General features: G+C 41.7%; 1 protein-coding gene across 1 annotated transcript in view; it reads left to right on the top strand.

Moving 5' to 3' along the window:
• The window catches only part of ANO2 (anoctamin 2), a 340,487-nt gene that overhangs the window by 160,730 nt on the left and 155,710 nt on the right, over positions 1–24,047 (top strand). The window contains exons 11-12 of the mRNA XM_060658635.3: positions 16,006–16,140; positions 22,458–22,618. Of these exons, the coding sequence (XP_060514618.2) occupies positions 16,006–16,140; positions 22,458–22,618 (296 nt within the window). The remainder of the gene's footprint in view (positions 1–16,005; positions 16,141–22,457; positions 22,619–24,047) is intronic.

Raw genomic sequence — 24,047 nt, 5'->3', positions numbered from 1 at the left:
CCAACAGTGGGACACCGCCCCCCCCACTCCACCCGGGGATGGGTTCAGGCCCTGGATTGCCAGGCTAGTGATCAGGAGGCAGAAGCTGGGAGGTGGGATGGGGGAGAGGCCTGGAGAACCTTATGTCCTGTGATGGTGGTCTCTTTCTCACAGGCATGTCTGTATTCCCTAGAGAGAAGCACCATGTACTTCAGGTCTTAGGATCGTGGGTCCTAAGAAAAGAAACTGATAAGCACCAATCTTTAATGAGTATAATGTATATCTGTATAGACAATGTTTGAAATCCCTTTTGATATAGATTCTCATCTTGGGTTGCTTTTCCAGCAACCTTTCTGCTACCCACCCCCACCTCTCCCAGCTGCAGGGGGTGGGGCAGTACTCCCTAGGATTGCGGTGAGGCGTGGAGGGGATAAGACATGGGGAAATTCCCAACAGACAGAAAGGGAAAACCAGCTTTTCCAATGAAGGAAGTCCATTGTAAGAAAGAAATAGAAAGATGTAGGAGAATAGGAGTTGAGAGGTCATTATTCTGGTGCCTCCCTAGGGTCAAACTATTCTGGAGTAGGAGAGGGAGGTGGAAGCAAGAGGAAGCAAGCACCTGGATATTTTGGGGGTGAATCCTAGTGCCCAGGGTTTGCACCTCCTGTCTTAGAGTGTGGTCTTAGGAAATTACAAGTCCTTTAGAGAAGCCCAGCATCCAGCATGGGGCCAGTGTTCATGCTGCTGCCAGGGCAGCTGACTCGGGATAGCTGAGCCTGAAATAGCACCCCCTTCATCCCACAGACCACACATAGAGTCTGGGGGATCCAGAGCTTCTCATGAACTAGCTGACTTGAAGAGGCTGGAGTGGGGACAAGGAAGAGGAAGCCTGGGGTGGATGCCCCAGTAGGACCATGCTGGCCTGGCCACCCCTTGGTGGATGCCCACACAATGCTGGGAGCCAATCCAGCCCATCTCAGCTACTGAGAAGCGGGGACCAGGGCAGGGCTCCAAGGTCTAGACCAGGAAATTCCCAGCGGACAGCCTTCTGGCCAGAAGTCCCCTCCCCTCTTACATCCTAAGGATGCACCTACTTCCTCCTTACCTGTATACTACCTTGTAAAGGTGGGGAAACTCTTTGAGCTGGGCAAGACCATTCTGACAGGGAGCTTGAACCTTGACTTGACTGAATATTATCCCCAAGAAAGACTTTTTAAAAACCTGACCAAACCAAGTCATCTTTCACTGTTTTTGTTCATCTGAATCTAACCTTAATTCCAACACTAGTTTTTAGCTTGCCTTGTAAGGTTTTGTAGGCATTAAATGAGATAATGTGTATAAAGCACTTAACCAAGAGCTTGGCATATGGTACATGCTGAATAAATGCTGCATTTCTCCTCTTGCTCCCAGTGCTGACCCCTTATCAGCTATGATTTCCAAGAGCTGAAGATACAGGAAAGGGGCATTGGTAATTGGCCCAATCTCGTGGTTTCACCAAGGAAAGGCCTTTGCTGGCTTGCCTGGCTTCTTCTGTAGCTGGGAATTTCCAGGCTGTCTTCCAAAGAACCAGCCATTGTGAACTCTAATTAAAGGCTCCAAACTTTCTCTTTGGCATCCCAGCACCTGCCCACAGTCTGTCTCCTGAGGGGCTGGGAAAGCCTGAGCTTTTCGTAAGACCAGGAAGAAAGGTGCTGTGCTTTTGCCATGCTGTCAGGCTGATGTGGGCTTGGCAGCAGTTGAGAGCAGAATTCGCTCCCTCTGGCTGACAGGGCTGGCTCCCCCGAAACATGCCCTGCTGGCATGTCTGCTCCACTTCGGATCCGATCGCTTGGGAATGACACAAGCAGCATTCAACCCCATCACTGCCTTGGGCTGCCCCACTGAATGCCGACCTTGCATTTCAGGGCTGGCAGCCTGGTTCTGGAAGCCTTGTCTTTGTAAGCCTGGCCTTTTTGCTTCACTAAGGTGAGAACTCCCTGTTCAGGTCTGGTGATAGACTGAGCCTGAATGATACATACACCAGATGTGGATTAAATGCTGTCTGGCTTGAAGGCAAGAGAATGGACAAAATGATCTTCAGGGAATCTGTTGGCCTGCAGATTATAGGACATGTGGTGTCTTTTTAAAACCATTTTCAGATTGCTTTGGCTATTTGGGGTCTTTTGTGGTTCCATACAAACTTTAGTATTATTTGTTCTAGTTTTGTGAAAAATGCTGTTGGTATTTTTATAGGGATTGCTTCCAATCTGTAGATTGCTTTGGCTAATATGGACATTTTAACAATATTAATTCATCCAGTCCATGAGCGTGTAATATCTTCCTATTTGTTTGTGACATCTTCTTCCAGTTTCTCTAATCGGTGTTGTATAGTTTTTGGAGTACTGGTCTTTTACCTCTTTGGTTAAGTTTATGTTTGGGTATTTTATTTTTTTGGGTATAATTGTAAATGGAATTGTTTTCTTAATTTCTGTTTCTGCTACTTTGTTATTAGTGTATAAAAGTGCTACTAATTTCTGGGTATTAATTTAGTATCCTGAAACTTTACTGAATTCACTTATTATTTCTAGTAGATTTTTTGGTAGAGTCTTTAGGGTTTTCTCTATATAGTATCATGTCATCTGCAAATAGTGACAGGTTAACAACTTGTTTACCCATATGGATACCTCTGATTTCTTTTTCTTGTCTGATGGGTGTGGTGAGGACTTCCAGTACTGTGTTTAATAAAAGAGATTATGATGAATATCCTTATCTTCTTCCTCATCTCAGAGGAAAAGCTCTGGTTTTTTTCTATTAAGATATTAGCTGTGGATTTTTCATATATGGTCTTTATTATGTTGAGGTAGGTTCCCTCTAACCCTACTTTGTTGAGATTTTTTATCATGAATTAATGTTGATATTTTGTCAGATTCTTTTTCTGCATCTACTGAGATGATCATAGGATTTTTATCCTTCATTTTGTTGATGTGATGATTCATGTTGATTGATTTGCAAATATTGAACCATCCTTGCGTCCTTGGAATAAATTCCATTTGATTGTGGTGAATGATCCTTTTGGTCTTGAGAAAGAAAACAAAGCTGGAGGTATCATAATTCCAGATCTCAATATATACTACAAAGCTATAGTAACTAAAACAATATGGTACAGACACAAAAATAGACACATAGATCACTTGAACAGAATAGAGAGCCCAGAAATAGACCAGTGATTATATGGTCAATTAATCTATGAAAAAGGAGGCAAGAATATACAATGAGGAAAAGAGAGTCTCTTCAATAAATGGTGCTGGGAAAACTGGAAAGAATGAAACTAGACCACTTTCTAACACCATACATAAACTCAAAATGCATAAAAGACCTAAATGTGAGACCTGCAACCATAAAAATCCTAGAAGACAGCACGGGCAGTAATTTCTCTGACATTGTCCATAGCAACATTTTTCTAAACATGGGAAGGCAAGGGAAAGGGAAGGGAAACAAAAACAAAAATAAACTATTGGAACTAAATAAAAATAAAAAGGTTTTGGAAAATGAAGGAAACAGTCGACAACTAGAGAAGGTATTTGCCAATGACACATCTGATAAAGGGTTAGTATCCAAAATGTATAAAGACCAAAGACAACACCAAAAAAATAAATACCCGATTAAAAAATGGGCAGAGGGCCTGAATAGACATTTTTCCAAAGAAGATATACAGATGGCCAACAGACACATAAAAAGATGCTCAGCAGCATTAATCATCAGGGAAATACAAATCAAAACCACGATGAGATACCACCTCACACCTGTCAGAATGGCTACAATCAAAAAGACAAGAAATAAGTGTTGTTGCAAAGATGTGGAGAAAAAGGAATCCTCACGCACTGTTGGTTGGAATGCAAACTAGTGCAGCCACTGTGGAAAACACTATGGAGGTTCCTCAGAAAATTAGTAATAGAAATACCAAATGATCCAGTAACTCCATTACTAGGTAATTACCCAAAGAAAATGAAAATACTCATTCAAAAAGATACATGCACCCCTGTGTTTTGCAGCATTATTTACAATAGCCAAGATATGGAAGCAACCTAAGAGTCCATTGACAGATGTGAATGGATAGGAAGATATGGTATTATATATAATGGAACATTACACAGCCACTGAAAAGCATGAGATTTTGCCATTTGCAACAACATGGATGGACCTAAAGGGTACCGTTCTAAGGAAAATAAGTCAGACCAAGAAAGACAAATGCCATATGATTTCACCCATATGTGGAATCTAAAAACAAAACAAAACAAAACAAAATGAATAAACAAAGAGAATGAACTGATGGTTGCCAGAGGGGAGCATGGGTAAAATGGGTGAAGGGGAATGGGAAGTACAGACTTCCAGTTATGGAATGAATAATTCACAGGTATAAAAGGCACAGCATAAGAAATATAGCCAATGGTATTGTAATAGCATGGTGTGGCGACAGAGGGTAGCTGCACATAACAAAAAAATTAAAAATGAAACCATTTTTAGGGTCGCCTGGGTGGCTCAGTCGGTTAAGCCTCCGACTTCAGCTCAGGTCATAATCTCACGGTCTGTGGGTTCGAGCCCTGCATCAGGCTCCATGCTGACAGCTCGGATCCTGGAGCCTGCTTTGGATTCTGTGTCTCCCTCTCTCTCTGCCCCTACCCCCACTTGCACTCTGTCTCTCTCTGTCTCTCAAAAAGGAATAAATGTGTAAAAAAAATTAAAATAAAATAAAAAATGAAACCATTTTAAAATCAAAGTATACTATACCTATAGAAAGGTGTGCATATATAATATATATAATTTGTTGAATTTTTGCAAACTGAACCCACCCATGCAACCAGTACCCAGATCAAAGAAAAATACGATTACACTACTATATGGACTTCTAGCACCGTTATTTTGTTTTTAAACTTTATATAAATAGAATAATAAAGTATATATATTCTTCAGTATGTGGCCTCTTTTGTTCACTGTTGTATTGATGACATTTATCCATATGGTTGCATGTTCTTTGTAATGTGTTCATTTTCACTGCAGCATAATATTCCATTGTGCAAGTATATCACAACATATTTATCCATTTTATTCCTTATAGGCATTAGGGTGGTTTCCAGCTTGGGGCTCTTATAAATAGTGAGTCTTGTATGGGTCTCTCTTTGCACTTCTGTTGAGCATATACTTAGAAGAGTTACTGCATCACTGGGGATGCCCATGCCCCGCTGTAGTAGGTGCTGCCAAGCAGTTTTCCCAAGTGGATCCACCTGTGTATATCCCACCTGCACTGCGTGAGCATTTTGGTTTCTCTACATTTGGCCAAAACTTGGTATTTCCCCTCTTTTTCATTTTTACCATTCTCTTTACTGGGTAGAGATATTGCATTGTGATTTCATTTTCATTTCCCCAATAATCTGATCATTAGGGAAGTTGAGTACCTTTTCATGTTTATTGAATGCAGCACTAACTGGCAGTGCGTTCACTGGAGGCTGCATAGAAGCAGGAACTGGGTTCACTGCATGGTTCAGTGCTGCGGGCACTGGGTTCATTGGAGGCTGCATAGAAGCGGGAACTGGGTGCACTGCATGGTGCAGTGCAGCGGACACTGTGTTCACTGGAGGCTCCAGTGCCATGGGCACTGGGTTCACTGGAGGATGCACTGCCGTGGGCCTTCTTCACTGGAGGCTCCAGTGCAGCAGGCAGTGCTTTCACTGGAGGATGCAGTGCCATGGGCACTGGGTTCACTGGAGGCTGCAGTTCCGCGGGCACTGGTTTCACTGGAGGCTGCAGTGTCGCGACACTGGGTACACTGGAGGCTGCATTGACTCGGGCAGTGGGTTCACTGAAGGCAGCAGTGCTTCGGGTGGTAAGTTCACTGGAGTCTGCAGTGCTGCGGGCAGTGGGTTCACTGGAGATTGCACAGAAGCTGGAACTGGGTTCACTGCATGCTGCAGTGCTGCGGGCACTGGGTTCACTTGAGGGTACAGTGCGGCAGGCACTGGCTTCACTGGAGGGTGCAGTGCCGGGGACACTGGCTTCACTGGAGGGTAGAGTCGGCAGACCTTGGGTTCACTGCAGGCTGCAGTCCCGCGGGCACTGGGTTCACTGGAGTGTGCAGTGCCACGGGCTGGGTTCACTTCAGGATGCATTGCCGCAGGCACTGGGTTCACTGGGATGCAGTGCTTCTGGCAGTGGGTTCAATGGAGGCTGCAGTGCCGAGGGCACGGGATTCAATCGAGGCTGTAGTGCCGTGAGCACTGGGTTCACTGGAGGCTGCCGTACTGCAGGAACTAGGTTCACTGCAGTTTGCCGTTCCGCGGGCACTGTGTTCACTGGAGGCTCCAGTGCCGCGGGCACTGTGTTCACTGGAGGATGCAGTACCGCGGGCACTGTGTTCACTGGAGGATGCAGTGCCGCAGGAGCTGTGTTCACTGGAAGATCCAGTGCCGCGGGTACTGCGTTCACTGGAGGATGCAGTGCCGCGAGCCCTGGTTTCACTGGAGGCTGCAGTGCAGCGGACACTGTATTCACTGGAGGCTCCAGTGCCGTGGGCACTGGGTCCACTGGAGGATGCACTGCCGCGAGCCTTTTCACTGGAGGCTCCAGTGCCGCAGGCAATGCGTTCACTGGAGGATGCAGTGCCGTGGGCACTGGGTTCACTGGAGGCTGCATTGCCTCGGGCAGTGGGTTCACTGAAGGCAGCAGTACTTCGGACAATGTGTTCACCGGAGTCAGCAGTGCTTCTGGTGGTAAGTTCACTGGAGGCTGCAGTTAGGTATCTTTTTAATGAAATGTTCCTTAAAGTTTTTTTTCTCATTTTTCTATTGGATTCCTAATTCATATTGATCTATTCTTTATGTATTCCGGATACAAGTCTATTGTTGTATAAACGTATACAAATATTTTGTTCCCCTGTTCCTTGGCCATTCTCTTTACTTGCTTAATAGTACCATTGATGAAGAGAAGTTTTTCATTTTAATGTAGTAGACCACGTGGACTTTTAGAGTAACATCATCAACAATAGGTAACATTTATTACTTGCTTCCTGTGTCCTCCAGCATTTATTACTTGCTCACCAGGTCTTCCTATACCTTACTCATTTCATTTTCGCACTAACGTATTTTAAATGGAAAGAAAATTAAGCTTAGAGAAGTGGAAGACTTTCCCAAATTAGGAAGCAGAAGAGGGCACACTCATGCCCAGCTCTCCCCACTCCAAGCCCCTGCTCTGGGATCTCTGCTCTACCAGAGGGGGCACCAGATGATAATTCCATAGATATTGTCCAGTCCTTGGATATTTTTGTTTGACTCGCACATTTTTTTCCAGTTGAGTTAGTTGCCAACATTGAAAAATTAGGAGAAATGCAGATTTCCAGCTTTTCTTGAAAAATCTAGGTTCTGGCAATTCAGGTCCCATTTTCTCACATGTCACCCTGGACTGCTGGAGCTGAGTAGTTACTGGTCCCTGAAGACAGACCTAAGCCCTCTAGTGTTCCACTGGAGATGCTATGATTGGTCATGCCTGGTCTGCATCAAACATTTATGCTTCCTGCCTGGCTTCTGAAGGCATCTGAAGTTTTGACTCTACTAAACTGTTTTCCTTAAATGACATAATTGATTTTTTTTTTCCTTTTTTGTTCCATCTGTTCTTACCCTAATGCTTTTGACCCTCCCACCTTCCTTTTCCAGGCATCTAGGCTCTGTATTCAGGCTTCCTGTCCACCTCTCTGACCAGCAGTGTTTTTTATGGTAAAAAGAGGAGTAAATTGCTTAGGTAGGACAGTTAGAAGAGCCCCTCAAAATACCCTACCCCTTCCTTTAAGGGGTGAAGGTATTGTGTTTCCATAAAGCTTGGAATGTAATTCCTTTCCTGGAAGAAGTGATGAAGTACCCCAGTAAGGTTTAATTTATCAGATCAGCTTCTTAAGCATAAGTTTGGGAAACAACAGGAGAAGAGATTTGTAGATTATATGGGTTAAGAGAGTGGTTGGGGAAATCTTATGTCTCTGAATATGCTTCAGATGGGATGCTGTGGTGGTCTGGCTTCAGAGCTGGAAAAAAAAAAGTGAGAACATGGCAAGGGAGGGGGATGGATAAGTAGCTATATATTGTCCTTCTCCAACTCAGCAAGTTTTCTCTGGGTGTGTCCCCTTGCCCAACCATTTCCTTTCCTTCTCTAAGTCCTTCCTGGAAGTCAGTATACTATGGAGGTGAAGAGCTAGAATCTCAAGTTAGCCCCACTGGATTTGAATCTTGTCTCTGCTTTCTTACTAGCTATGTGAGTAATCTTTTAGTTGCATGTGGCTCATCTTTTTGTATATCAGTTTCTTCATCTGTAACTGGTGGGTAATAGCATACTACCTCATAGAGTTGTGAGGACTGAAAAATAAGACATTATTTAGAATCTCTTAGAACAGAGCTTGGCAAACAATCAGTCCTCAATAAATTTCAGTCACTATGGCTTCTGTTGTTATCCTGGCAAGAGCAATGGACATGGAGGGGTCAGATGACAAGGGATCAAGCTCTTGCTTTGCTCTGCACTAGCCATGTGACCTTGGACAAGTCTATCTATCCAGAGAGTTTTAGTTTTCTCACCTGGAAAAGATATCGTGAGAATTTAAAGTGGGGCCGTACAAACAATCAAGACAAGAGCACTAGGGCAGTTTGTGTTTGTTATGTCTTATGTGCCTCCTGCCTTCTCTGTTCCTCGCTCTTCTTCCAGAGGTGGGCAGTGTGAAGTGGAGGGGGAGGCAAGATGAGCACACCCATGAGGAAGCAGCTAACAGTATCACATGGTCATGGAAAATAGGATCTGTAGTGATGTCCCTTCTTTCATTCCCCATGTTGGTAATTTGTGTTTTATCTTTCACCTTCTTGATTAGTCTGACTGAACATTTATCACTTTTATGGGTCCTGTCAAACAACCAGCTTTTGGTTTCATTGACTTTCTCTATTGATTTTCTGCTTTCTTCCTCACTGACCTCTGGTCCCTGCTTTATTATTTATTTTATTCTTCTTGCTTTGGATTGAATTTGTTCTTCTTTTTCTAGTTGAAGTGCAAGCTTAGATGATTTTGATTCAGAGATTTCTTATGTTAATACAAGTATTAATTGCTATAAATTGTGAAGTATTTCTGTAACAGCATCCCACAATTTTTGATATGTTGTGTTTTCCTTTTCACTCAATTGAAAATACCTTCTAATTCCCTTTATTTCTTCTTTGTCCCTTCTTTGGGTTATTTAGAAGGGTGCTGTTTAATTTCCAAGTATTTGTGGTTATTTTCAGATATCTTGCTGCTGTTGACAAAAATCAACTAAACTAAAAAGTTTAACTTAATTGTGGTCAGGGAATAAAATTTTCATTACTTCAATCCTTTTAAATTTGTTGGATTAGCCTTATGACTCAGAATATGGACTATCTTGGTGAATGTGTATTGAAACGAATGTATTTTCAGCTGCTTAGTGGACTGTCAAGTTAGTGTGTAGTGACATCTATATTCTTACTGATTTTATGTCTAGTTTTCTCTCCATTACTTGAGAGAGAAGTGTTAACATCTCCAATTTATACTTGAAAATTTGTGGATTCATCCTTTTAGTTCTATTGGTTTTTATTGTATGTATTTTGATGTATGCAGCTGATGTATGCATTTTACTGTATGCATTTAGGATTATTAGGCCTTCTTAATGAATTGACCACATTATCATTAATTGATGCCCCTCTTTATCCCAAGTAATGTTGTTTTTTCTGAAGTCTTCTTTATGTGTCCCAGCTTCCTTTTGATTCATGTTTGCATGGTATGTCTTTTTTCATTTACTTTTTCTTCTATATATGCCTTTATAATTAAAGTAGGTTTCTTATACATTTACATTTAGTGTTATTATTAATGTATCTATATTTTAAAATTACCATCTTACCATCTTTGTTTTTTATTTGTTTTTTCTGTAGTTTATTTCTGTTTTTCCTCTTTTCATGCCTTCTTTGCAAATGAATATATTTTATGATTTCATTTCATCTCCCATTTTGGCCTATTAATTATACCTATCCTAAAAATTTAGTGGTTTCTCCAGGGTTTACCAGAAAACATCTTTAATTTATCACATTCTACCTTAAAATAATATTGTACCATTTCACTGATGATGAGTGATGTTGAGCATCTTTTCATGTGTCTGTTGGCATCTGGATGTCTTCTTTGGAAAAGTGTCTATTCATGTATTCTGCCCATTTCTTTACTGGATTATTTGATTTTGGGGTGTTGAGTTTGCTAAGTTCTTTATGGATTTTGGATACCAACCCTTTATCTGATATGTCATTTGCAAATATCTTCTCCCATTCCGTCAGTTGCCTTTTAATTTTGTTAATTGTTTCCTTTGTAGTACAGAAGCTTTTTATCTTGATGAAGTCCCAGTAGTTCAGTTTGCTTTTATTTCCCTTGCCTTTAGAGATGTGTTGAGCAAGAAATTGCTGTGGCTGAGGTGAAAGAAGTTGTTGCCTGTTTTCTCCTTTACGGTTTTGATGGTTTCCTGTCTCACATTTAGGTTTTTCATCCATTTTGAGTTTATTTTTGTGTATGGCATAAGAAAGTGATCCAGTTTCATTCTTCTGCATGTTGCTCTCCAGTTCTCCCAGCACCATTTGCTAAAGAGACCATCTTTTTTCCATTGCATACTCTTTCCTGCTTTGTCAAAGATTAGTTGGCCATACATTTGTGGATCCAATTCTGGGTTCTCTATTCTATTACATTGATCTATGTGTCTGTTCTTGTGCCAGTACTGTACTGTCTTGATGATTACAGCTTTGTAGCTAAAATAAACAACTCAGGAAACAACAGATGTTGGTGAGGATGTGGACAAATGGGAACCCTCTTGCACTGTTGGAGGGAATGCAAACTGGTGTAGTCACTCTGGAAAACAGTGTGGAGGTTCCTCAAAAAATTAAAAATAGAGCTACCCTACAACCCAGCAATAGTGCTAGTAGGAATTTATCAAAGGATACAGGAGTGCTGATTCATAGGGGCATATGTACCCCAATGTTTATAGCAGCACTATAAACAATAGCCAAATTATGGAAAGAGCCCAAATGTCCATCAACTGATGAATGGAGAAAGAAGATGTGGTTTATCATCAAAACCCTAGAGGAGAAAGCAGGAAAAGACCTCTCTGACCTCAGCCGTAGCAATCTCTTACTCGACACATCCCCAAAGGCAAGGGAATTGAAAGCAAAAATGAATTACTGGGAGCTTATGAAGATAAAAAGCTTCTGCACAGCAAAGGAAACAACCAACAAAACTAAAAGGCAACCAACAGAATGGGAAAAGATATTTGCAAATGACATATGGGACAAAGGGCTAGTATCCAAAATCTATAAAGAGCTCACCAAACTCCACACCCGAAAAACAAATAACCCAGTGAAGAAATGGGCAGAAAACATGAATAGACACTTCTCTAAAGAAGACATCCGGATGGCCAACAGGCACATGAAAAGATGCTCAACTGTTGCTCCTTATCAGGGAAATACAAATCAAAACCACACTCAGATATCACCTCACGCCAGTCAGAGTGGCCAAAATGAACAAATCAGGAGACTATAGATGCTGGAGAGGATGTGGAGAAACGGGAACTCTCTTGCACTGTTGGTAGGAATGCAAATTGGTGCAGCCACTCTGGAAAACAGTGTGGAGGTTCCTCAGAAAATTAAAAATAGACCTACCCTATGATGCAGCAATAGCACTGCTAGGAATTTACCCAAGGGATACAGGAGTACTGATGCATAGGGGCACTTGTACCTCAATGTTTATAGCAGCACTCTCAACAATAGCCAAATTATGGAAAGAGCCTAAATGTCCATCAACTGATGAATGGATAAAGAAATTGTGGTTTATATACACAATGGAGTACTACAGGGCAATGAGAAAGAACAAAATATGGCCCTTTGTAGCAACGTGGGTAGAACTGGAGAGTGTGATGCTAAGTGAAATAAGCCATACAGAGAAAGACAGATACCATATGTTTTCACTCTTATGTGGATCCTGAGAAACTTAACAGAAACCCATGGGGAGGGGAAGGAAAAAAAAAGAGGTTAGAGTGGGAGAGAGCCAAAGGATAAGAGACTCGTAAAAACTGAGAACAAACTGAGGGTTGATGGGGGGTGGGAGGGAGGGGGTGGTGGGTGATGGGTATTGAGGAGGGCACCTTTTGGGATGAGCACTGGGTGTTGTATGGAAACCATTTTGACAATAAATTTCATATATTGAAGAAAAAGATGTGGTTTGTATATACAATGGAATATTACTTGGCAATGAGAAAGAATGAAATCCTGCCATTTGTGGCAAAGTGGATGGAACTGGAGGATATTATGCTAAGTGACATAAGTTAGTCAGAGAAAGACAGATCTCACATGTTTTCACTCATATGTGGAACTTCAGAAACTTAACAGAAGACCATGGGGGAAGGGAAGGGGAAAAAATAGTTTCAAACATAGAGGGATGCAAACCATAAGAGACTCTTGAATGCAGAGAACAAACTGAGGGTTGATGGCGGTGGGGGGAACAGGTGATAGTCATTGAGGAGGGCACTTGTTGGGATGAGCACTGGGTGTTGTATAGAAGTGATGAATCACGGGTATCTACCCCCAAAACCAGGAGCACACTGTATACACTGTATGTTAGCTAACTTGACAATAAATTTTAAAAAAGTAATAATACTATACCCTTTCAAACACAGGGTATGGGCCTTCCAACAGTATATCTTGGTTTCTTCTCTCCTGTCTTTTGTGCTATTATTATCCTATTCCTACATATGTTATAAACTCCATAAGACATTATCACTATTTTTGCTTGGTATCAGTGTTTCTCTGCCTTTATTCCATTATTGCTACATGAAATTTTAATACCATGTATATACTATGTATCTGTTTATGTACTGTGGCCCTTTGGAGACCTAAAAACCACCTGAAAGCTACCTAAGATAGTTTTGGCTTCCAAAGAACTAGTTTTATCCCCCATGGAAGCACTATGTCACATAATATTCTGTATTCTGCTTTGACTGTTTTTTTTTTTTAATTTCCATATTTTAAGGTTGACACTCTATTCTTCTGGCTTGCATAGTTTCTGCCAAGAAATTGACTATAAATCTTATCTTTGTTCCTTTGCATATAATACCCTCCCCACCTCACCCTCACCCTCACCCCAGCTTAATTAAAGATTTTCTATCTTTGTTTTTCAGAAGTTTGATTATGATATTGTCTAGCTATGTGGGTTTCTGTTTTTGTTTTTATATTTATTCTGCTTGGGGTTCTCTGGAGTTCTTGGATCTGTGTTTTATTGTTTTCGATTAATTTTGGAAAATTTTTTTAGCCATAATCCATTCACGTGTTTCTTCTGTCTCTTTCTCTTTATCTTTCTGGGACTTCAGTTACATATGATAGACCCTAGGATATTATCCTATGGCTCTTGATTGCTATATTTTTCTTCTTTTCTTTCTCTTTGTGTCTTAGTTTGGATAATATTTGTTGACTTATATTCAGAATTATTCATTTTTTCCTAAGCTGTGTTTAGTCTCCTGCTAAGGCACTCTAATAAAGATGTTTCTCATATCTGATATCCATTATTGCTTTTTTTTTCCTCTAGCAATTCCATTTTGCATTTTTGTATTTTCGTCTCTCTATGGGAGTTCCCAATTTTCTCATGCATGTTGCCTATCTTTTGCATTAGATTCTTCCTTAAAAAATGAATTATAATTACTTTAAAGTCCCTAATAATTCTGGCATCTAGGGCAACTTTGGTTTTGTTGATTTCCTAATTTCTTGACAGTGAATGTTTAATTTTTTATGTAACTCAGGATTTTTTTTTTTTTATTGAATTTTCTGAACATTGTGTATGAAAGGACATAGAAACTGAGGTAAGTGGTATTTACACCTAGAAATGGACTTGGGGCACCTGGATTGCTCAGTTGGTTTAACAGCTGACTTCTGATTTCAGTTCAGTTCAGTTCATGATCTCATGGTTTGTGAGATCTAGCCCCATGTCGGACTCTGTGGTGACAGCATGGAGCCTTGCTTGGGACTCTCCTTCACTCTCTCTGCTCTTCCCCCGCCTGTGTGCTCTAGTGTGCTCTCTGTCTATTTCTCTCTCAAAAAAATAAATAAATCTAAAAAAAATAAGAAAAACTGAAATGGGCTTATACCTCTTCTGTCATGAGGGGAGCAGAGCCAACCTAGTCAGATTGGGCACGGCTTGGATTTTGTTGTTGTGAGAGTCATCTGCAGCATACGACAGGCTTCACATTCCTTCAGCAGTGGGATGCTATTACCATGTGCTTCATGTGGGCCCTGGAAGTGCTGACAGTTTGTCCTCATTGTCCCCTTTCCACCGTCAGCTGTCAGCAGTCCTTTGCTGCAGGGGGGTCTCTCTCCTGCCCCTCCCTCACTGCAGACTGCTGATCCTTGTCACTCAGTGATTTGAATAAGAGATGGTCCTGGGAGATGGTGTGCTTTCATGCCTCTCTGCAACTAAGGAGGCCCTTTCCAGTTTCTGACATTGCCCATTACCGTCGTCCTGAGTACCGAGTGGCGGTTCTTGGCTAGGATCTTATGAGTGAGCGCAAAGCCCTCTTGTGTCTAGAGCTGCCATTTTTTCTACCATGTCATGCTAACCTATACTCAACCTTTAAGGTTTAAAAAATTATATCTATTTCTTTGTGCCCACTTTTATGGTGTCTGCCTTTTCTTCCCATGCTCTGCCAAATCTGAAAGTGTTCACATGTCCCATCTTTCCTGGGAGGGGCTTGTCGTTGTTGTTTTTGCTTTTGTTTTTTCAATTCAGTTCACATGATTACCTTGCAGCTTCCACTCCCTGATGGAAACTTCAAGGGAAGTTTGATGTCACAGATTATCCAGATTTCTCTTGCCATTAGGGTGGAAGCCCCATGTCCTTGCAGTCAGCACCTCTGGTAGTAGAGAAATAGATTCTGTTGTCTGTTGTTGTTCTTTCGTTCTCACATCAAAGACTGGGCTGCACTCCCTTGTCCCTCCTGAGTTTTATGTCAGAGGCTCTCAAGAAGTAAAATCTACTTGTAGTTTTCTCATCAGGTATCCGTAACCAATATTTGTTTAAAGGAAAAAAAATCCCTTTTTAGAGACTTGGTGTGATAATTTACTACATTCCTGAATGGGGATCAAAAAGATAATGGCTGGTTAATTTTCTCTTTAAAAAGATTTTTTTTTTTTAATGAAAATAATTCATTAACAAAGTAGTTTAAAAATGCAGAATGATAAGGGGTGCCTGGGTGGCTCAGTCGGTTAAGCGTCAGACTTCGGCTCAGGTCATGATCTCACAGTTTGTGGGTTCGAGCCCCACATTGGGCTCTGTGCTGACAGCTCGGAGCCTGGAGCCTGCTTCGGATTCTGTGTCGCCCTGTCTCTCTCTGCCCCTCCCCCACTCATGCTCTGTCTCTCAAAAAATGAATAAATGTTAAAAAATTTTTTTTAAATGCAGAATGATGATAAATAAATAAAAAGCCACCCATCATCCTGTCAGCTAGAGAAACCACTGCTAATATTTTACCAAAATGCATCTAGTCCTTTTTCTATGGGTTTTATGGTTTGTGTACACAAGTATACATGCTCAACTATATACTTTGTGTGTTTTGTTCATATAAGCAAGTTCTGAAAAGGTGTGGTTTTTTTGTGGGTTGCAGTACTTATGAGATGATGATGTGTCCTTCATGTTTGTCCGGTAAAGATGCCAAAACTTACGGCATATTCTCAGTTTGCTGTTAGGGCTGGATTCCTTCCTGCAGCTATGGCACAGGAATAGCCAGGGCAGGTGTGTGTGTGTGTGTGTGTGTGTGTGTGTGATTCCAAGGGAACGTAATTCATATCAGAAGAGACCCGTTGATCTTTGTGCCGAGGTCCCTGTTTCGCTATCTAACTTCCATCTCTTTTCCTTTATGCCAACCCATTGTCAGGTTAGAACAAACAGAAATGTGGAATGTATATGATGTTCTTACTATGTGTTGCGATTTTCTTTGTTTTACAGAAAGTATTTTGGAGAAAAAATTGGGCTGTATTTTGCCTGGCTGGGATTATATACATCATTCCTCATCCCATCTTCTGTAATCGGGGTGATCGTGTTTCTTTATGGATGTGCAACAATCGAAGAAGATATTCCCAGGTGAGATGGTTTTAAAGAAGAGGGCTCAGTTCCCACATGGCAGTAGTTTGGCGATTCATCCCGGTTGCGAGTACATTTCACACGCTTCTTTCCAAAGTCCTTACCCTCTATTCTCTCCTCCCCTTACCGCACATGCAACTTCCCTCCAGAGACAGATCTGGGAACTACAGAGTCTGGGAATGGCTTCAGAGCTGTGCTGGGGTGGCTCCCTTTCTCTCCTACTTAAGCTCTTCTCCAGGGCCTAAGTCTGATATGGGCAAATGAATTATACCTGATGAAAAAAAATCATGCCTGAGAAATGCGTTTCCCCCTCAACTTCATGACTTATTCTTTTCTCTGGTTTTCTATAAAGACCCAAGTCAGGAGATGTTGAGCGGTGTTGGGTGGCGATTGCATGTTTATATGGTCAAACACTGTGAGGCTGACCATGGAAGCAGGCAGTTCTGGAAAGGAGGGCTCAGCCTCTGGTTCAGGAAGTTGGAAACTGCAGGTGATAGGCCCCATGGTGAGGCTCTTGGAAAGCCAAAGATAGAATAAAGGCTGGTCCTTCTGGTGAAAAGAGAGACTACAAAGAATATAAGCACTTAAAAATAGCATCCTTTAGGATGGACAGCATTATGTATTAGCTGTAGGACTGGGTAGTTCACTCCCTGAGTCTTCCTTCCCTTGGCTGTAAATGGTGGTAATAACTCGTACCTCGTGATGTTGTTGTGAGGATTCAAGGAGACAATGTTTGGCACATAGTAGAATATTAATAAATAGTTGTTGAAAGGGTCAACGTCTGTGGAAATAAAGTACAAGCGACACGAGAGACACTTATATTTCAAATTTAAATCTCTTGCCATCTGCAGCACTGTCCTTGAAAAGCGAAGCATAGTTAGTGGGTTAGTGTATTTTAATACTTTTTCAGTTGCAAGTGATAGACGTGCAACATGAACTAGCTGAAGCAAAAAAAAACACAACAACAACAAAACGAATTTATCATAAGTGTTCTGGGGTGTGTCGGGGGAACCTAGTGGCAGGCATGTGGCTAGCCTAAGAGACAATGGAAATAGGGACTCTTGTTTATCTCCTGTCTCTGGTTCTTTCTCATATTTGTTTCACTACAGATTTTCTCCATTGGATGTAAACAGTCCTACTAATAGCTCATGGGTGTTACAACTTAGAGCTTTCTACTTGATTGGTCCTGAATGAAAAAGGCCTGTTGGCTCACTTTGGGTTAGGCGGAGGGCCCTGGGCCAGCAATTGTGGCTGTGAGCCGAGATCACGCTGTACCAGCAGGACGTTCCCTCAGTAGCCAGGTGGATGAGGACACCGGGCAGACTGTGGGTGTCTACTGTAGTTGGAGGAAGTAGTGGCCATTCTGGAGAAAGGGCCAAGAGCTGTGCTCCTTTGAGGAAAAGGTTTCACCAATGGCAGGAACCAGGTAGCTCTTCTTTCCACCATGTCTGTCTATAGGAATGGTCTTGTAAACTAGAGAAGCTGGAATAGGCATTGCCCGTGGTTAGAATAAAGCAAAATACCTTGAGATAAGAGACAAGGGTTTGGATATTTTTGTGTGTAAAACTCCAGGACCAACTGTCTGGCGTTCTTGACTGGGAGTTCTGGGACCTTTGTCACACGAGATACATAGCAGAGATTCTGCTTTCTTCAGGCCATGGAGCACAAGGGGAGAATGGATACTTACTAGATGCCTACCTTGTGCCAGGCATGGTGCTGGGTGGTTTTCATGCATTAGTTTTTTTGATCCTGTAGAGATCAATGGTTGTAAACTGTTATTATTTTCATCTGATGCTAAGTATGGTCACCTAACTTGTCCAACTTCAACAACTAATAATTGTCAGGGTTGCAGTTTGACCTCTGATGCCTCCTGCTCCCATCTTTGCTTTTTCCGCTAAGATGTGAAGTCCCCCAGAGGGCTTATATCTTCCTTGGTAGCCAAGTAGCTTCAGCTGGCCTTGCCTGGTGCTTTCTCAGGAAACATGGCTCCCATGTTTCCCTTTACTGAGTTTGATCCCTAGAGAGCTGGGCCTCAGATTGATCCAAACTGGAAAACTCCATACTGTGCATAGAGAGCCAATGCCAGTGTGGGAGAAGGGGGGTGGGCATCAGCGTCCTGGTTAATGTTGGGTTTTAGAACCTTTGCCCTGGTTTCCCATCTGGGAATACATGAGACAGTGACCATTTTAGCTGGAAATTATCATGGTCTACACATGCTGAAAAATCTATATCTATACACATGTGCTTGTGTATATGCAGGTATATAGTCATGTAAAATATCATTGTTATCACTGCAGGTGTATCTTATTACCTGTAAGAGTGTGTAATGTTTCAGAAACTATGTATAGCAACCCACTAGTGGATTAAAGAATCAGTTGAATGGCTATGTTTTAAGTGAACCAGAAAAAGACAGGATAGAGTAGAGTGAAATATAATATTAGTATTCATCATAAGAAGGAAGTATAGGTATTGTTTTATGAGATTTTATTTAGTTATCTAAGTATGTTTATAGGGGAGAGAGTATGTATTTGTATACTGGAATCTGATTAAAAGATTTTTTTTTAAACTGTAGGTCACAGTCCAAAAGTTTGAAATTGACTGTTATAAAATTGAAATTTTGGTTATTGGTTTTGCATACTCAAGGTGGGGTGTGATAAATAAGGAAGATGTAAATGATAACAAATTATGAAGAATTTTTTAAAAGAACTGCTCTTTAATCATAATTGTGTATCCATCAGAAATCCAAGCTCTTTGGGCTTGACGAAAACTCATGAAATACCACTCTCAGTCAACAAAAGGATAGTCTTTAAGTCCCAATACTGAATCTAAACAAATTCATACTCTTCTGGGATCTGTGTCTGTCAGCTACTCCTAAGCATGATTAAAAACTTGCAGAAGTAATTCCTGGGATTACTTTAGAGTATTTTGACATTAAGCCTGGAATTTATTATCTATGTATCATTTAAAAAATGTTTTATTTTGAAAACATTATAGATTAATAGGAAGATAGTACAAAGGACCCACAGTATCCTTCATCCTGTTCCCCCCACTGGTTGTGTCTCATGTAACTATAGTATAATATCAAAAGCAGAAAATTTACATTATGTGGAACTTTGAATGGTACCTTTTATCACCCACAAGTTTGATATGTGAGATACAAATATCACTTATGAGTAATAAATGGTTCCATATGTACATGACTTGTCTATAGTACTTTACTAACCAAGGGATTGATTCCATTTATTAGGCATTTGCTTACATGCGTAGGAAAGACTGGGACATTTAAAAAAAAAATCTGATTGATCTAAACCATGTTGAAAAAAAATGGTTACTTTAGGTCTGAGTCCTTAATAGCAATGTTGTGTCTGAATTTCTTGAATAAATGCCGTATTGCACCTCTTCCCTTCATGCTAGCACAGCCCTGTATCACCTAATTTGTGAGCAATGAGTTACTACTGATTAAGAACACCACTCACCTTGGGGTCCTGGTTCAGCTGATTGCCAGACCATTTATCAGCCCTTTTATGCTTTCTAGAGAAAATGATAGATTGAAGAAATATGAGTTATAGTCACATTTGCATCTAACAAGAAATCTGTGGATTATGCAGCTGGTGAATAACCCAGATGTGATTTCAGTTCTAGTGAGCTTCCCTCATCTTTCTAGTTGTCTTTTCAGTTTGTCTAGAGAGACGGCCTCTCTCAGAGAATACAAAGTCATTTTAATATCCTCCTAAGGCAGAATTTCTCCAGAATTCTGTTCAAATTGCTTGCATCCAACAGACAAACAAAACAACCCAATACCTATAAAGCATTCTGACTTCAAATTTAAATGATTTGAGAAGTCTCCATGTTACAATGGCTGCCATTTTGTACAAATGATTGGTGACACAGCACTTAAGTTTCAAAGTGCTTTGCACCAAGCTGGTTGCTGACACTGTGTTCATTCCTGACCTTTTTTTTTTAAAGCATTGACCGGGTTTGATTAGAATTGGGTTGACTAGGATTATCCCTCCCCCAAGTCTATGTGTAAAAAAAAAAAATCCCAAACAACAAAGTGATGTCCCTGACACACATACTTAAGGACAGCACTGAGGAACTTATATGTTCTCAAACATGGCTTAAAAGCACAGCTCTTTACTATAATTTATACAGACTAACAGTTTTCTGTGTGAATCTGTTTTCTAAGAGGGTAGTCTCATCTCTGAAAATAACAACTCCTCAGTGATACAGTGGACACTTGTCTGACCCAGAAGACTTAGAATAAACCTTGCTCTCCAGTTACCAATAAGAATTTACCCAAGTGTGGGGTATCTGGGTGACTCAGTCGGTTAAGTGTCTGACTTCGGCTCAGGTCATGATCTCATGGCTTGTGAGTTTGAGCCCCATGTCGGGCACTGTGCTGACAGCTCAGAGCCTGGAGCCTGCTTCGGATTCTGTGTCTCCTCTCTCTGCCCTTCCCCTGCTCACACTCTGTCTCTGTCTCTCTCTCAAAAGTAAACAAACATTACAAAAAAAGAAAACTTAAAAAAAAAACAATGTGCCCAAGTAAAACCTGCATGGCTAAACTTACTATTAAGATATTATTTAATATTGTCTATGTGAGTGACTCACTCCTATTGACACTTGCCAATGGACAGCTTCACAGCGAGTCAATGGAGGAATGAGGATTTATTCAGACTTAGAGTTTCCATTCTCTCACACAGAAGGCCTTTCCTTGTTGTGGGCTTAATGGCTCATTAAAAACAAGCCTGAAAGCTGGGACTTGACAGACTGTGACAGCCCTCAGGGAAATCCTTCAACTTCTTCATGGAAGGGAGCTGGATCCAGGCATCCCTTGACTTCCAGGTTTCATGTAAGCACTTGATTTAGCACACAGGATGCCAGCCAGCTCACTGTGGCAATGGCCTCCCTCTTGTCAGCCATACTCTATAGTGCCCTCTGCTGCCTCTTTCCAGAGGAAACACAGCTGTGGTTTTTAGTGTAGTACCTCCTACCTCGCTAAGACTGTGTCTCCAGCTGCTCTCTGAGAACAGCCAATGCTTCATTTTCATGAAATCTCGAGTTCTCCACCCTTTTCCCCCAAACAATGAGTTTAACCATCTACCCATTCCCCCTGGGGAAATATTACACACCAGAGTGATGAGTTCATTCATTTTCCTACCAATATGTAGTGTGGAAGGACACTGGGGAAGCCAATTAGGGCTGGTAGTTCTTTGGTTCTTATTTGCAAGCATTCATATGAGCCTGAATTTATTGGATCTAGCTAATCACCTAAAGAGTGAATGGAATTTCAACTATATTCATTAGTCCATTAAATAGAATGGATAGCTTAGAATTTAACCAGTGGTTATTTGACTCGTGTTTCTCTCTACAAGTATCATAGAATCTAGACTTTGGAAGAATTTACCTTATTCTTGCATTCTCCCTAATCCCATTTCATGTTTTTTTTTTAAATAATTTTTTTAAGTTTATTTATTTATTTTAAGAGAGAGAGAGGGAAAGAGAGAGAGGGAGAGAGAGAACAAGTGGGGCAGGGGCTGAGAGAAAGGGAGAAAGAATCCCAAGCAGGCTCCATGCTGACACAGTGCAGAGCCTGATGTGGGGCTTGAACTCACGAACCACAAGATCATGAACAGAGCCGATATCAAGAGTTGGATGCTTAACTGACTGAGGCATCCCCCATTTCATAGTTTTGATCATTCTTATTATACTGAGGGTATTAATCCCCATCCTACAAATGGGCGTGCAGCTGATGCACTTAGAGACTTCCAGCCCGGCTCTGACTCCATTCTTCTTCCCGTGGCTTCTTCTTTAGAAAGAAGTAAGAGCTTGTGTTGATCCAGCCAGATTCTTGGTTTGCTTCTCCCCATGACCAGTCCCACACCTGTTTGGGGCAGCCATAAGGGTTTAAGAAGACAACCTGGGCTTGATATGATGGTGGTGGAATCGGACTTCAGGCAGGTGATGGATTCAGAGTCATCGGTGCTCCCCACCAACCTCATAGATGCAGCACATTTTGAGGGGACTTTATAAGGCATCACTCAGTGTACAACATCTCTGACAGATGCTCACTAATTAGGACACTCCTAGTGACAGGGGGATCCGCACCTCAGAAGTGGCCCATCCGTTTCTTTGACAAAATGCAGAAGTAAAACTCTCATGGCAAAGAATCCAATTCCAGCATCTCTAACACACCTCACCTATGGAGTTGATAAGCTTAGCCATGGATTTGGAAGTGGGAGATGTTTTCAGGATGATTTTCTTGGGGTGGGTCCTCCTTGACTTCCACTTGACCCAGCAGCCTCTCTCAACTGCAGCAAAGAGATGTGTGACCAGCAGAATGCCTTCACCATGTGTCCCCTGTGTGACAAGTCCTGTGATTACTGGAACCTCAGCTCAGCCTGTGGTACAGCAAAGGCGAGCCACCTGTTTGACAACCCTGCCACCGTCTTCTTCTCCATCTTCATGGCTCTGTGGGGTAAGTGGTCACCATGAGCCTTGCTTATATTGGTGATATCTTTAAGTGGTTACAGTGACCATGCTCTGAAGCCCATACCCTTTGATTTACGTCCTTTAGTATTTAATACTTATACCTCAATAAGTATTTTAGGGACAGTAGCTTTCTCTCTTATACATGTGAATAGACCTAGGAGTACCCTCCACGGCTTTATATATATTTTAAAAGCATATAGGATGTTAATCTTGTTTTAATCTCACATATGATCTATTCAGAATTTGAACCAATGCATGTTTGAAAACCCCTAGCACACCTGTAAGGTGCTCCAGGTTTATCTACTAAGATATGTAAAGTCATAGATATTCAGTATAACACTCAGAGTGGTGGGGTAACTGCCATGGTCACCAAGGTAGCTGGTGGTCAAGATGGGCCTAAACCTGGTCTCCTGACTCCAGGTTCAGTGCAATTTCCAGGATACCATGAGTGTAGATGTTAGAGATTTTACTTAATGCCAGAGAAGTATTGTCAGTATTTCCACCAAAGGGATTTGTAAAGAACAGATAGTTTCATCATTTTCCTTCTCCTCCCTTACCCCCAGAGTATTAGGGTAATAAACTTTCTCTGGGCCATAGCCATCTGACCACACACACACACACACACACACACACACACACACTTCTCTTCACAAACTGGAATGGAATAACCTGGAATAATAACCCTGTGGTAACTGGACATTTCCAAGAAGACACACCCACGTGTATCATACAGGGAACAGAGTCAACACATTTCAGTCCATCTTGAGTAGTTACCTGACTTTTACTTTTTCCTCATTGTTGGATACACAAGCCCTTAGCTTCCCCATTGGATTGCAGAGCAGCAGGGCCATGATCCTTCTGCAAAGGATACTTGATTATCACTGACTCCATGGCGCCTGAAGGACATGCCAGGATGGGACCATGAGTCACACATTCCCAAAAGTGTGAAGAGGGGACAGGGAGAGGTCTGTTGTCAGTACTGTGTTGGGAGTACCGAACACAAGCGTTCTCTATTCCCTGTAGGGACCTCTACTTGGGTGGAGATAGAACCAGACTGGAAAGACCGCCATATTACTAGGTCACCAAGAAACATTTCCAGGGGACACTCTATTTTCTGTTCTCAGGTGGAATAGCCAGTACCCAGGAGCACATGGGCAGTAGTCAGCCCACAGAAGTAGGGACAGGGAGTAGGAGGAAGTGGCACTTAGTACCATTTGGCCCTGGAATGGTTCACAGGACGGGTTCAGTAGAACTGGCTGAAGCTGAAGCTTGTTGACTGGGGAATCTTGGGCTGCAGCTCTGTGGCTCCTTGTCAAGCATAGCATCTCATAACTACCCCCAAATTCACTGGAATTCATTTGGAACCTGGAACACATATTTAGTTTTTGATATATTACAGTCCTAATTCCCACCAA

This window comes from Panthera onca, chromosome B4 (assembly GCF_046562875.1).
Source record: "Panthera onca isolate mPanOnc1 chromosome B4, mPanOnc1 haplotype 2, whole genome shotgun sequence".
NCBI classification, from domain to species: Eukaryota; Metazoa; Chordata; class Mammalia; order Carnivora; family Felidae; genus Panthera; species Panthera onca.
This window is presented reverse-complemented; position numbering and strand designations above follow the sequence as displayed.